Genomic DNA, 13,899 nt, shown 5'->3' with positions numbered 1-13,899 from the left:
TTTGATGGGTACTGTTTCTAAATCCTAATCATCATATGGATTGGCCGACAGAAGAAATAGGCGTGAATCAATAACATGTGGCATTTAACATTTTGAAACCCGGTATTGACTTGTGTTAACATAAATAGGCATCGCAAAATGTAGGAAAGAAATACATGGAAGTTAATAATTCCGGGACACTTTACAAATTTCCATGAGAATGAACTAAGCAGTACCTGAGAAATGCTGTTCGATAAAATGTCTAGTCAGCACGTTGACTGAACGTCCTGCTTTGTTTCGAGTAACGTCCTTTTAAAAATACTTTTTTTTTCAGCCGAATACCTCAGTTGTTTACCAAGGATCTCGCACTGGTCCAACAATTTTTCGAAGCTCTTTCTAAGGTTGGTGACTTGATTTTTATTTTGCCAAAGAATTCGTTTATCTAGAATTTTTTTTTCCTTCTTTGTGGGATGCTTATTAGATGTTAATACCCAGGTATCATTTCAGGAAGAACCTGATACCAGACTAGCTATTCAGGAGGCCCTGTCCATGATGGTTGGTGCTTACACCTGTTTGGAAGGAGCACCTCGTACTCTTATGGAGGCCCTCGTAGCCTCTAACCTAATCAAGGTAAGTCACCAAGATATGAAAGAAGTGTGAAAACCTGAGCTTATTTTCCCTTAATCCCTTGTACATAAGAATGATTATACTAATTTATGATATGCAATTAGGAGAAGAAAAAACACCTTACTCCTCTCTCGGGCCTGATCTCCATTCCTTGTTTCTTCATGATCTATATACATAATGCCTGCATGCCTGCATATAGTACATACATGATCTTTTTTTGAGTATCTTCAAATGGTGCCTGTCCCTTTGAATATCAGCTTGCATCTCTCTTTTTCATCCTCGCTATTTCTTTATAATGGGCACAAACACAGAGGAAAAGTATAGAATCTCTCATATTCTTGTGACAAGTTGATCTCGTGACAGCCAAGAGCGACAATTCCTCTGCAAAATGATTGTGCCTGCAATGTTATTTCAAGGTGGCAAATCTTCCTAGTTCCTCCCCACAATATTGCTCATCCCTAATATTACCTTTCAGATGTGTCGGTTTATATTTTTTAGACTTTCCAGGCAATATAGAAATTTCAGCTGAGAATTTGGGGGATTATAGTCCAGTGCATTTAGAGGGAATCGAGTTGCCTAAAATGTCTATATGATCAATATGTATTTTTTATTATGGAACTTCCACTCTACTTTAATGCTTGCATATGATGTGACCTTGACAGATGTATGCAAAACTGAGTAAATGGAGCCACAAATAATGCCAATTGACCGTATGCAGGCAATATTTAATCTGTGCAATATTTTGTTAAAGACTACTTTTAGAACTACATATAAAGCAAGTATAGGCACATCTTTAACCCTTCAATTACACCTTGGAAACTTAAACATTTTATGGCAGACATAAAATGCTATTTTGCATTTTGTTGCATCACAGCTATAATTACTGACTGTACTTTCTTTTGCTGCACCAAGGGAGCAGTAAAAATAATGAGTTGTGCTGTTTAAAATATTAAGAAATGTTGATTCCTGATAAGCAATCTTAAATGATCTATTCTCTGCCTGTAAACTGTGTGTGAGCAGTTATTTATTGTTTGCTCGCAAATATATCTATTCATATTATTTTGTATAATTGCAATATATAATTAATGCCTAAGTCATTAGAGGAAGTTCAAGAAAATCTTTTTAAAAAATCATAACAATGAAATAAAGCATGCTATAAATGAGAACTTTTTGTACCTGCCTTTTTTTACTTTTGGTGCATACATTATTTTGAATATTGTATGCAAATGCCTGATTTGGTAAAGAGTTTGTTTCTGATTATTTCTTCGTCTTTCTGACTATTTTTTTAGCCTCAAGTCCAAGTACGCCAAGTAGCTGTAAAATTTGCCAGCACAGTGTTTCCTTCTGATCATATTCCTTCAAGATACTTGCTTCTTTTAGCTGCAGGAGATCCGTAAGTTTAATATTGCATCATAGACGGTATAAAACACAAAGGTTGTATAATGGGATCAATAGTAATTCTTAATTTGATTCTTTTAAACTATTACTTTAATTAATATCCATTTTGCTGATTCTGTAAAATATATTTTATTTACTTATTAGAGTTTTATCCTGCTTTTATTATTTCATAAGTACCTCAAGGCAGCAAACACACATACTACTTCCTTCTCCTCCAATTTTCCCCATCACAACAACCCTGTGAAGTGAGTTGGGCTGGCCCATAATTACCTAATTGCCTAAGGCAGCACTAGAACTTAGTCTCCTGGTTTCTAGACCAGTATCTTGACCACTATACTAAACTGGCTCTCTTTTAATTGATATACTTTTCTATCAGATTAGGGCAAAAAAAACAAACTGAAAAACGCAGTGTCCCAGTTCACAAATAATATAAGCCAGAAATTTAAATTATGTATCTTCCGCAAATGTCTTCCTCTTTATTGCAGCTGGAACAATGAATAAATCAGAATTTATTTTCACTTTTGCATTTCCCATAGTAACTTATATTTATGAGAGTTGTTTTTTTAAAAAAGTCAATTTGTAAGTAAAACAAACTTTAAGTCATGGATGGGTTTCCTGTTTTATTTGATATCTCTATTAAAGACTTGATAAGTGAAGAGTCTACTGAATCAAAGTAAAGTTTATTGTTATTAGTATTCAAATAAGAAAGACAATGCATAGAGGATCCTGGCTCTTTCTTGTTTGTGCATGTAATGTTAAATAATTGGTTCTTAAGGTTGTGCAATCCTGTGGAAAATATTTCAAATAACGTATTTTGGAGTTCAAGAGAGCACCAATATAAAAGAAGTAGTGTCTTGTCCTAGAATTTCATGGCTTCCCTCTATGTGATTCCAGGAGAAGATGTAGCTACTTTAAAGAGTTGCAGACATTGTACATTTTGAAATCAGATCCAGAATTGAAACACAGCCCTTGCGTTAATATGAACTTGGCATATCAGTTTATGTTTTTCTGCTGAGTTATTTTTGGAGGTTAGATAAATGAAAGGTTCTGTTTGTGCATATGTGAAAATGTTTTGTTTTAATTTCTAAAAGGCGGGAAGAGGTGCACGGAGAAGCACAACGTGCTCTGAGAACATTTCCTGGTAAAAATGAAAAGGAAAGTGCTGATAAACAGATGCCTTCGTTTCCAGAAATGGTCCAGTATATTCAAGAGAAGGTAAAGGACTTCAGCTTAAAACTCTGTGTAATTCTATGGAATACACTGTTCAAAGTATAGCCATAATATGGAACTCCACCGTCCCTTTTTTCTGTTGAGGACATGAACTGAATTACATGTAGTCCTTGTTTAGCTACTACAATTGACACTTTAAGTGGTCGCTAAGTTAAAAAAGTCACATGGCCATGAGTGCTTTTTTTTTGATCTTCAGCTTTCCTTTGCTTTACAGACCTGCAAAAATCGTAAACGCAGGCATTGGTCGCAAAGTTACTTGGTTATTGTCCAAGGCAGTCATTAAGCGAGGAATACCTATAATTAGTGGTGGGATTCTGCCAGTTTGCACCAGTTCGGCAGAACCAGTAGCTAATATTTTGTTGCCCGGGCTCAGAATGGACTTCCAGAAGCAGCATCCACAGAGAACCGGTTATTCACATATGTGAATCCCACCATTGCCTATAAATGTCATAGGACCAGTTGTGAAATGAAAGTCCAGTAATTTGTATGAGTTGCAAAACATTTGGGGAATAATCGCCATGTTCTGTTAAATACATAAATACTTTATTTTAGGCCTCTCACCGAATGAAAACTCCTGCTAAATACATGACTGGAACAACAGTAATGCCTTTCAACCCAGCTACTTTTGGAGAGGTATGCATCTCAGTTATAAATTAGGGAAAGCCCTATTTTTTAAAAGCAAAATTCTCCACTGTACATATTGTGCATTCTAGAAATAGTATTTCTACACAAGCACATACTTGAAATTTATATGTTAGAGGTTTTGTTAGGCTGTTGGGGGTTTATGAGTCAGGAGACAGATTTTGCCAGTAACACATCTTTTTTTACACAACTCACAGATGAGCAAATTGTTAGTAGTTCTGTGAGCCAGCAAAGAGTCCTTTTACCCAAGACTTTAGTGGCTATCATGATCTCTTACGGATTTTTATGCATTTGTTTGGTCCTTATTCAGCTTTTTTGCTGATTAGTTTTACATTATTTCCCCATTTTTCCAGCCACTCTGCAGGTTGCTCCTAATATTCAGTGGGAAAATGGGACAATATTTTTTCCTCTCCTTTGCACAATAAGCGGGGGGGGGGGAAGTGTTAGCTCCATGGTAAATACACCGATTTATTTTAGGAGAGCCATTTTATTGTAATGGTTAAGGCACCAGGCTAGAAACCACAAATTCTAATCCTGCCTTAGGCATGAAGCTAGTCCGTGGGCCAGTCATTCTTTCTCAGCATGAGGAAAAAGGCATTGGTAAAGCACTTTTGAAAATCTTAACAAGAAAACTGCAGGGGCTAATCCATGTAGTCACCTGAAATCAAACTATTTGGAAGGTACCCTCCCCCATCAAAAAAAGTATTTTAAAAATGACTACAAAACAAAAACTGAAACCTCAAACATTATCAGCCCTGCCCTCTTGCTTTCTTCCAATGCCTAATAAATAAATAAATTTAAAATGTGGTCATGAAGAAAAAAAAATGATGCCTTTTTCCTTATTTAGACATTTATTTAAAAATGGGAAGAAAATCGATATTAAGAAACTTTGTGCACCCAGTATCTATAGGCTTTGTTCTTTTCCCTTGTGAAACTACTAGTAGTATATATGTAAGATCAGGCGTGATAAGTCTAGTTTAAGAATTTTAAAATCCTTTCACCAAAACAGACTTGCTTGTAGAGTTATTACATTCCCAAAGAAACAAACGAGACGGCAAAGTTTAACTCTTCAGTCATCTCATAGATTTTCTTCTGCAGACTAGGCCAGGTTTTGCAGCAGTAGCTTCAAGCAGAATAATGCATATTTGTAAGTTTAAGAGTACCGGTAGGTTATGTGCACTCTTTGAAAATAGCTGGCAGACCCCAAACCGCAGCCCTGGTGGCGCAGTGGTTAGAATACAGTATTGCAGGCTAATTCTGCCAACTGCCAGCTGTTCGATTCTTATTGGCTCAGGTTGACTCAGCCTTCTATCCTTCCAAGGTTGGTAAAATGAGGACCCAGACTGTTGGGGGGCAATAGGCTGACTCTGTAAACTGCTTAGAGTGGGCTGTAAAGCACTGTGAAGCTGCATATAAGTCTAAGTGCTATTGCTAAAAAACCCATTCATTTGGTAGAAAACAAACTCAGGGGTGGGGAGGATGATAGCCCGTCTCCTAAAATCCCCTAGATCAGGGGTAGGCAACCTCAGCTCTTTTATGGTGGCACGTAGAGCCCTCTCTGTGGGCACGTTCGCCATCGCCCCAGTCCTAGGCCTTCAGCTGGGTTTTATAAAACCTTTTCGCTTTAGGCCTCTGCCACCTTGTGCAAAAAAAAAAAAAGGTTGAATCAATCAATTTCAACTTCTCGGGGGAATAAAAAAGATCTCACAAAGTTGGAATTGACTGAACTTTTTAGTCCCACCCAGTCTGCCGTTACCACCGCAGCCACGCCTACCCAATGGGCCACACCCGCCCAATTGGTCACACCCATGCCCACCCAGCACCCGACGATACATAAGTGGGTTTGGGGTTGCAGTTTGGGCACTCGGTCTCTAAAAGGTTCGCCATCATTGGCATAGGGCATCAGGTTTAGGTACCCAGGATATAGTGTGGCAGAGAGCTTAGTTTAGAATATGACATACTGTCAACGAGTTACTGTCAACCTTAACTTTTGAACATTGGGATAATTTGGTTGATTTGTCCTAACAGAACCAAGTAATGAATGAGACAACGACATTCTTTAGGCATTTTAAATCTCAGTAACACAATAGATGAGATTATTGTACTGTGATTCATGGCTGGGGGAAAAAAAACTACAGTTGTTTATTCTGTAAGGGAAAGCTGGTAACCTTTACATTTTTTTTCCTGCTTTGCTTAGATAGTGCTGTATCTCCGGATGTGTCTTGCTCACAGTGCTGGTGTGGTGCCTACTTCTCAGAGCTTAGCTGATATGCAAGATCACGCTCCAGCCATTGGCCGTTATATAAGAAACCTCCTCTCTGGAAATGTTATAACATCCTCATCCTCAAAGGGAGGTGAAAGCAATCCTGTACAGATTTATATAAGTCTCCTTCAGCAGTTGCTCTCTGGTGTTGGAGGTGAGAACTCACAGGTCACAAAGCTAAAAAAAATAAATGTTCTACTGCCTTTATCATGAATGAAAAATATGCTGCTTCGAAAGTTGAATTCAGCATCCATTATTGGTTATTTTGTTAGTGTGAAGGAGATTCACTTCCTAAAAATGTAAGTTCCGTTTTAATGCAACACATTAGGCCAAAGCAACCTGTCTTTTATCAGCTGAGACTTTGAAGCCCCAGTGGTTCCAGTTTTAGATGTACTAAAAAGCATGGTTATATGTTCAGTGAGTGTATTTTTGGCAAGCCCATTGTGTTGAAAATTACATAATTTTGAGAGAGTGATTTTATTACTTTTTTTTAAAAAAAAATTATATTCCAGTAGCCTAAGTGGAAGTGTAAGTTTTTTTTGCAGACAAAGTCTGTCCATCCTGCATGAGAACTAAGCCAAGCTTTAGCTGGCTTAAAATTCTGTTCTCGTTAGCTAGTCAGATCTGACTGTTGTCAAGCCAGGCATAAAAGTAATGTAGAATAGAATAGAGCTGGAAGGGACCTTGGAGGTCTTCTAGTCCAGCCCCTTGTTCAATTCTACTTTCCCAACTACATATACTACCTGTGTATATAGAGGTTCTGTGCAGATGTCAAGTGGCATAATCCTTGTTAGACCTAAACTTTGTTGTTTCTCCCAATCCTTTTAAAAATAGGTGCCTTAAATTTTAGGCCACTGCCACCAGTTCTACCTTACCTTATCTGATCTTTTTCATTGCCTTAGCGGCCGTATACTAATTCAAGACATTAGATAATAATGTCATCTTCTGAATGGGCAGTGTGGAGAGGAGCGAAAAACTAGAAAGGAAGCAGCTAACTAATTTTCAGAAGTTACATTTGCTAAAGATAACTGGGGGAAAAAATGCACAGGTTTTCTAATCTTGCATTCCCGGCTATCTATTTCTATTTCCACTCTTTGGCATGTCTTTCGTTGATTCCAGCATTCTAGGCTTTCCCCGTTCCCCTATCTTACTATCACTTCCTCTTATCACAGCGACACCGGAAGTGGCATCACTTCCAGTATCGCGAGATTTTGGCAGCTGCGCCACTCATTCTTCCATCTTCTCTGCTTTTGGGTTCTGCGTGGGTGAGTCCTTGAGAGTGTGGCTTTATATCGTATTACTTTTTAAGTTTTGAGTTGCATTTGGGTTTATGTCTCATTTTAAGGCTTGGAAGGAAAAAAAAAAGTATCCAAACTGGTCTTTCTCCAGTTTTGTTTTTTAACGTTTGTAAAGTATTAAAGGCTTACAACCTGTCCATTTTCAAGCAACTGTAAGAGATTTATTATAAAACAGTCAATCTCAAAATCAAATAAATTTGTCTTTGAGATGTTGTGGGCTGTGATAGATGGACGTGCCACTTAGTCTTGGAATGTGTTTCATTCTCGTTGCCTGAACTGGAGTGTGTGTGCTACGAATGATGAGCTTGGATTGGCTACAGTAGCTTATTGTTTTTTCCCCCCAGGAATGATTTTCTAATGCATCCAAAATGTTAGTAACATAGAATGTGTTGTGGCCTTGAAATTCCACAATAGTACACAAGTTTTTGTTGCATCTCTATGTCATAACATTTATTAACAAAATACTATGCGTGCATGATGTTTCAGCTGATTGCTGTGCCGGTCAACATATGTTGTACAGCTAATCCTCGACTTAACGACCACAATTGGACCAGAATTTCCATTGCTAAGCAAGGCGGTTTGTTAAGTGAGTCGTGCCTGATTTTATGAGCTTTTTTTGCCACAATTGTTACGCAAATCAATGCAGTTGTTAAGTGAATCACAAGGTTGTTAAGCAAATCCAGTTTCTCCCATTGACTTTGCTTGTCAGGTGGTAAGATGATCACATGACTGGGGTGCTGCAACCATTGTACATACAGTATATGTTAGTTGCCAAATATCTAAATTTGAGTGTGAGTGTGAGGTTGCTGTGATGGTCGTATGTACCTTGAAACTGGTCATAAGTCATTTTTTCCAATTTTGTTGTAATTTTGAATGGTCACTGAACAAATGGCTGTAAGTCGAGGACTATCTGTATAGCTCAGTATGGTTCAAATATATATTCCAATATTAACATACTGAATATTGTTAAAATATTTAGTAGAGAATCCTGGATTTCATTTTTGAATATCTTCATCTCTTATTTGAATTCTCAAGTTTCCCGATGAGATGACGCTTTTGAGATGCAGGTTTCTCGGGCCAGAAAGATGTTACCATATAGATTGGCGTTCGTATATACAGAAACCCATTAAGTAACTCCCTTTCAGCAACATTATTCAGAATGCAGGGGAAAATAGTAAGCAATAACAAAAAGAAACTTAACATCAAAAAAAGAACAAAGGAAATATACCCGCTCAGTCCATGATTCCTTAAATACTGACCTCTTAACATCTATTTGTAGCTTTGGCCAATTGAGCAAAGTAAGATAGAGGATATAGGTTAGTGGTGTGCCAGAGGCGGCACTCAGAGCCCTCTTTGTGGGCACACGTGTCATGTCCCGGAGATGGCAACCGTCCCTCTTCAAGCAGCTGCCCGAGGTCCCATGTGGCCGGATGCATCCCGGCACAGCTGGTTTCCCTCCCCCCCCCGTCCCATCCCTCCTGGTCTCACATGCTCTCCTTTTCCCAGGCACGAGCCACTGCATTGCCTCCTCTGCTGTCGGCTAGCTGTCCAGAGTGCGCTGGTTGAGGAGCCGGCAGGCTGTGGCTGCTGATGGACACTGTTGGCTTCCATGCGCTCACTGGCCTCTGTGTGTGGGGGCTGATGGTGTCAGGCAGCAGCTGCCCTGGCCCCTACCTCGCCTTGCCCCGCGGCATTTGGCACACCCACCCTTCCTCACCTCGCCTCACCCCACAGGACGAGCCTCCGGCCCACCGCCTCACCTGCCAGAGACCCTTTGGATCTCTCCCAACCCTGCCCGGCCCCCAGAGGCATCCCTCCCCACGTGACCATGCCCACTTTGGCCATACCCACCCAGTTTGCCATGACCACCACAGCCACACCCACCCAGTGGGCCACGTCCCACCTGGCACCCGGCGATTAAATAACTGGGTTTGGGGTTACAGTTTGGGCACTCGGTCTCTAAAAGGTTCGCCATCACTGATATAGGTTATGTCACCATCCTTAGTTGTAACTATGCCACATACAGCATTACCTGCTGCAAATAAAGTCTCTACCTATCAATTTAGGTATGTTTTTACAAGTATACTGTAAGTGCAGCAATGGTTAGTTTTACCCCAAGCATACTCAGGCAGTTCTGTGCAAGCTGGTTCTCTAATCCAGAGACAGCTTTGCAAGACAACTTATTATTGTCTGCATCACATAGGTGCGGTCTTTCAGTGCAAAGTGTATCTAGTAATAGTATTAGGTTACAGTGTAAAGTGAATGTAAATATTTGTTTTGAATAATTCGGCATGCCTATGATGAAGACAATAAATTATATTTGTATGCATGGGGATTTTCTTTAGCAAAGTTAGCATTTCGTGGTGATTTCCTTAGTAAATTCATTTATGCAGAGTACAGTAGTTTCTATTCAAATTTTGGTCATTTTAATAATTTGAGAACTTTTTTTAAAAAAAAATGTAGGTTTGCCAGTCATGTACTGTTTGCTGGAAGTTGTTTCAGTCTATCCTGAAAAGCTAGCTGTGAGATTTATAGACAAGATGGATTGGATAAAGGTATGTTAAAGAAAGAGATTATTTTATTCCAACTTTTTGCATTTCATTCCAGCAGAACAGATTTTTTTCCCCACACCCAAGAAAGGAATGATTGTGATAGTATTAAAAGTATGTTTCTCAATAGTTCCTGATCTGTTAAAAGTAATTTATATGGAAGCCAATATGGCATCTTTGTTATCCACATAGTGAATTAAATGATAGGTAAGTCATAGGGATATTTACAGTAAGATTTTGAAGAAAAATTCAGTGACGGGAAAATAGCTTATCCCAACTTCTGTTAAGAATGTCATTATCTGAAATAAAGATTCAGAGGCAAAATTAGTCAGAATTTCTATTAAAGCACCTGAAAATAATGTGATAATTAATAGACTATGGTTTTGTAATGAATATTTGAGTGCCTGTTCCTAGTCTTTAGTTTTATTGCATTGCACATAGTAATGGAAAGAGCTGTGGTGGCGCAGTGGCTAGAATGCAATATTGCAGACTGATTCACTGCTCACTGCCAGGAGTTCGATCCTGACCTGCTCAAGGTTGACTCAGCCTTCCGTCCTTCTGAAGTCGGTAAAATGAGGACCCAGATGGTTGGGGGCAATATACTGATTCTGTAAACTGCTTAGAGAGGGCTTTAAAGCACTGTGAAGCGGTATATAAGTCTTAAGTGCTCTTGGTATTGGTGTTGAAAAGCAAGACCAATGTAGAATTCTCAATATCGTTATTCTCCTTCAATTAAATATTCTTTGGAGAAGATGCTGTTTAGCCATTACCCACAGAGACCTGAGGGTTAATTGGATCAGTCTTTTTATTATTTAAATGCTAGTTAGGGCATTGTCTATTTTTAACATATTGTATTCTTTTATATTGTTTTCAGAACCTTATGAATACTAATAAAGAAGAAATGCGGGAATTGGCTGCTCTATTTTATTCAGTTGTACTTTCCACAGTGTCAGAAAATGAATTCAAAACATCTGTTCAGCACCTGATAAAAACAGCAAAGGACAATCATGTAATATTTTTGTTTTTACCTCATGCCACTTTTATGAATGAAAGTATAGTAATATTATTATGTATCTTAAATGTCTTTTTCTGTTTAAGGAATATTGAATTCAGTTAAAAGTGAGGAGTTTTGTATGAATATCAGAAAACTGATGAGTAAGAGCCCAATAGTCATAACTAAAAATATGGACATTTACCTATTGCTTAATTGTTTAATTGGGAAGGTTTGTTGAGAAAGACATTGGCAAATGCTGTGATACACTGTTTGATTTACAGTTCACTGCCTGTATATATTTTTCCTTGTGATTCGTTGAAACATATTTACAGTGCAATCCTATATATTTCTCCTAAAACATATATCTATGTAAATTGAGTGGATCTTATTCCAAGATACGTGAACTGCAGCATGTAATATTCAACCTATATTAGTTAATGCTCTCTTTTTACTAAGAAATAAAATTATAGCTCCACTAAGGCTAGCTGAAATTTTGCCATTGCAGTTACTATACTGTTAGCCAGCTAAAAGAATTCTTACTTGATTAATTAAATGAGTGATTCAATTCAAATATAGTTGTATATAATGTAAAGTCCTTGTCTGAGGGAAAAAAATCTGCTTTTATTTAGTGCATATATGTCATAGTACAGGGGTGTCAAACTGCTGGCCGGTGGGCCGGACGCGTCATGAGGAAACCGCGCCCACCCCATTGCCGGCAATGGAGAAAAAGTTCCGATACGTCACGTGACGTCATGAGTTTGACATGTCTCTCATAGTAGGTTAGAAAAAAAATCCACCTTTATAAGAACGAAACGATTGATTTTTCTAAGAAGCTATATAGCATCCATTATTTATAAGTAGAGGGGAAAATAACTAAAAATCAATATGCATGGTTATAGTGCTTTAATTTTTAGGCCATTGAAGCTCACACTTTTATCTTTAAATATAAGAAGGCAGCTTATAATGTTTTAAACACACTGGTATATATGACTTAATGAACTGCAAATTTGTTTTTTGATTGTCATTCTTTTCACTACAGAATCTGGAAATGCAACATGGATCATTACTGGCTCTGGGATTCACAGTAGGACGGTATTTGTCAAAAAGAAAAATGAAAATAGTAGAACTGGATGGTATAGAAGACCCAAACACCATTGTAGCACCAGAACAAGACCAGCTGATAAAATCAACAACAGAAACTATAGGTCAGTCTGCACATTTGCACTTTCCCTGTGTTCTTGGCCCGTTTTGTTCACTGTGCTTTTGAAAAATTAAATCACTTTTGGCCCATTGTGCTGCTTTACCTATCTCTACTTGAGGTCTTTGTCATAAAACTCATATAAAATAGTAGTAATCTCAAACTCATCTCATTTCATTGTTTAATGATGTATTTGATTCACAGATCATTTGAAAACAGATTTAGCTAGTTGCAAGTAATGCTACTTGGCATTAAAGTAGATTAATATTATCTGAGCATGAGCCTCTGGCAGATAAAACCAGTTAATGAGCTGCTATTCAATTAATACTGAAGATTCTATCAAATGATAATGAAAGGTGAGATAAAATGTAGTGTGACTGAATAGAAAAATGAAAATGATTCTAGGATTATGCATATTAGAATAAAGTATCTTTGGGATTTCATATGTAATACTCTTGAACTGTACTCAGATACGTTGCTCTGTATGATGCGGCATATTTTATTTGTCTTATTTTTTTGTTGGTACAAATGTGACGAATGCTGGGAATTTCTGGGAATATTCGTTTTCGTTGAAAAATACGCTTCTCCCACTTGAGGCAAGTGTTCAGATGAATGCAAAAGTTATTTACAGTTTAAGTTTGGCCTGGTAAAGGCCTCAGGCTAGAAAGAGAGACCATGAGTTCAAGTCCTGCCTTAGCCATGAAACCAGCTGGGCGACCTTGGGCCAGTCACTCCCTGCCCAGCTGACCTTACAAGGTTGCTGTTGTGGGGAAAGTAGTAGTAGGAGGGTGTGTTGGGATATGTTTGCTACCTTGGGTTATTTGTAAAAGTTATACAGGTAGTCCTTGACCTACAACAGTTCATTCAGTGACCTTTCTAAGTTATAACAGCACTGAAAAAAGAAACTTATGACCGTTTTTCACACTTACAACCATTTCATCGTCCCCGTGGTCATGCGATTAAAATTCAGACGCTTGTCAACTGACTCGTACTTCACGACGATTGCAGTGCCCCGGGATCATGCGATTCCCTTTTGCAATCTTCTGACAAGCAAAGTCAGTGCGGAAGCCAGATTCGCTTTAACGACTGCAGTGATTTGCTTAACAACTGAGGCAAGGAAGTCACTAAAATGGGGCAAAATTCACTTCACCATCTCGCTTAGCAACAGAAATTTTGTGCTCAGTTGTGGTCGTAAGTCGAGGACCGCCTGTAAAAGGGATATGAACCAACCCAAGTACTAACTAAAAAAAGATTCTTCATCACCATAGGAGCAATATTTATGGTGACGATGAGGGTAATTTATAGTAATAAGGCAAAGCTTTTAAATTATACTTTAAGCTATTTTGAACTATAATTTGGTTGGCAAGTAGTCCAGTTCACAGGGTAACCCCAACGGTGAGGTCAAGCAGCACGCTGCTCATCGATAAATCGTGTCCTGGTTTGCCAGTGTGACTGAGCCAAGCTATTTCGTTGCCTGTAGCAATTTTCATTGTAATATCATGACGATGCTTGAGCCAGATGTGTATAATTCTCTACATTCTGGGAGTCTTTTAGATACTGAATCAGTAGGTTGGATCCAGCATAGGACTGCTGCACAGTGCAAGGACTTCATTTACCTGATGATAGAGTGGAGAGAGAAGCAGTCTTCAGCCGTTTTTCTTTCCCTACCCAATCCTGTGTTCTTCCTGAAAGTCTGCTCTGAAATGTTGGGGGGGGGGCTG

General features: G+C 38.4%; 1 protein-coding gene across 2 annotated transcripts in view; it reads left to right on the top strand.

Moving 5' to 3' along the window:
• The window catches only part of ECPAS (Ecm29 proteasome adaptor and scaffold), an 88,341-nt gene that overhangs the window by 37,292 nt on the left and 37,150 nt on the right, over positions 1-13,899 (top strand). The window contains exons 14-23 of one of the 2 annotated variants that reach the window (XM_081317866.1): positions 314-380; positions 487-609; positions 1,896-1,999; positions 3,096-3,219; positions 3,787-3,867; positions 6,074-6,293; positions 7,312-7,404; positions 9,901-9,992; positions 10,861-10,995; positions 12,020-12,185. In XM_081317866.1, coding sequence (XP_081173992.1) covers positions 314-380; positions 487-609; positions 1,896-1,999; positions 3,096-3,219; positions 3,787-3,867; positions 6,074-6,293; positions 7,312-7,404; positions 9,901-9,992; positions 10,861-10,995; positions 12,020-12,185 — 1,205 coding nt within the window. The remainder of the gene's footprint in view (positions 1-313; positions 381-486; positions 610-1,895; positions 2,000-3,095; positions 3,220-3,786; positions 3,868-6,073; positions 6,294-7,311; positions 7,405-9,900; positions 9,993-10,860; positions 10,996-12,019; positions 12,186-13,899) is intronic. The other variant, XM_081317867.1, reaches the window with a different exon arrangement.

Source organism: Vipera berus, assembly GCF_964194415.1.
Source record: "Vipera berus genome assembly, chromosome: 2".
Lineage (NCBI taxonomy): Eukaryota > Metazoa > Chordata > Lepidosauria > Squamata > Viperidae > Vipera > Vipera berus.
This window is presented reverse-complemented; position numbering and strand designations above follow the sequence as displayed.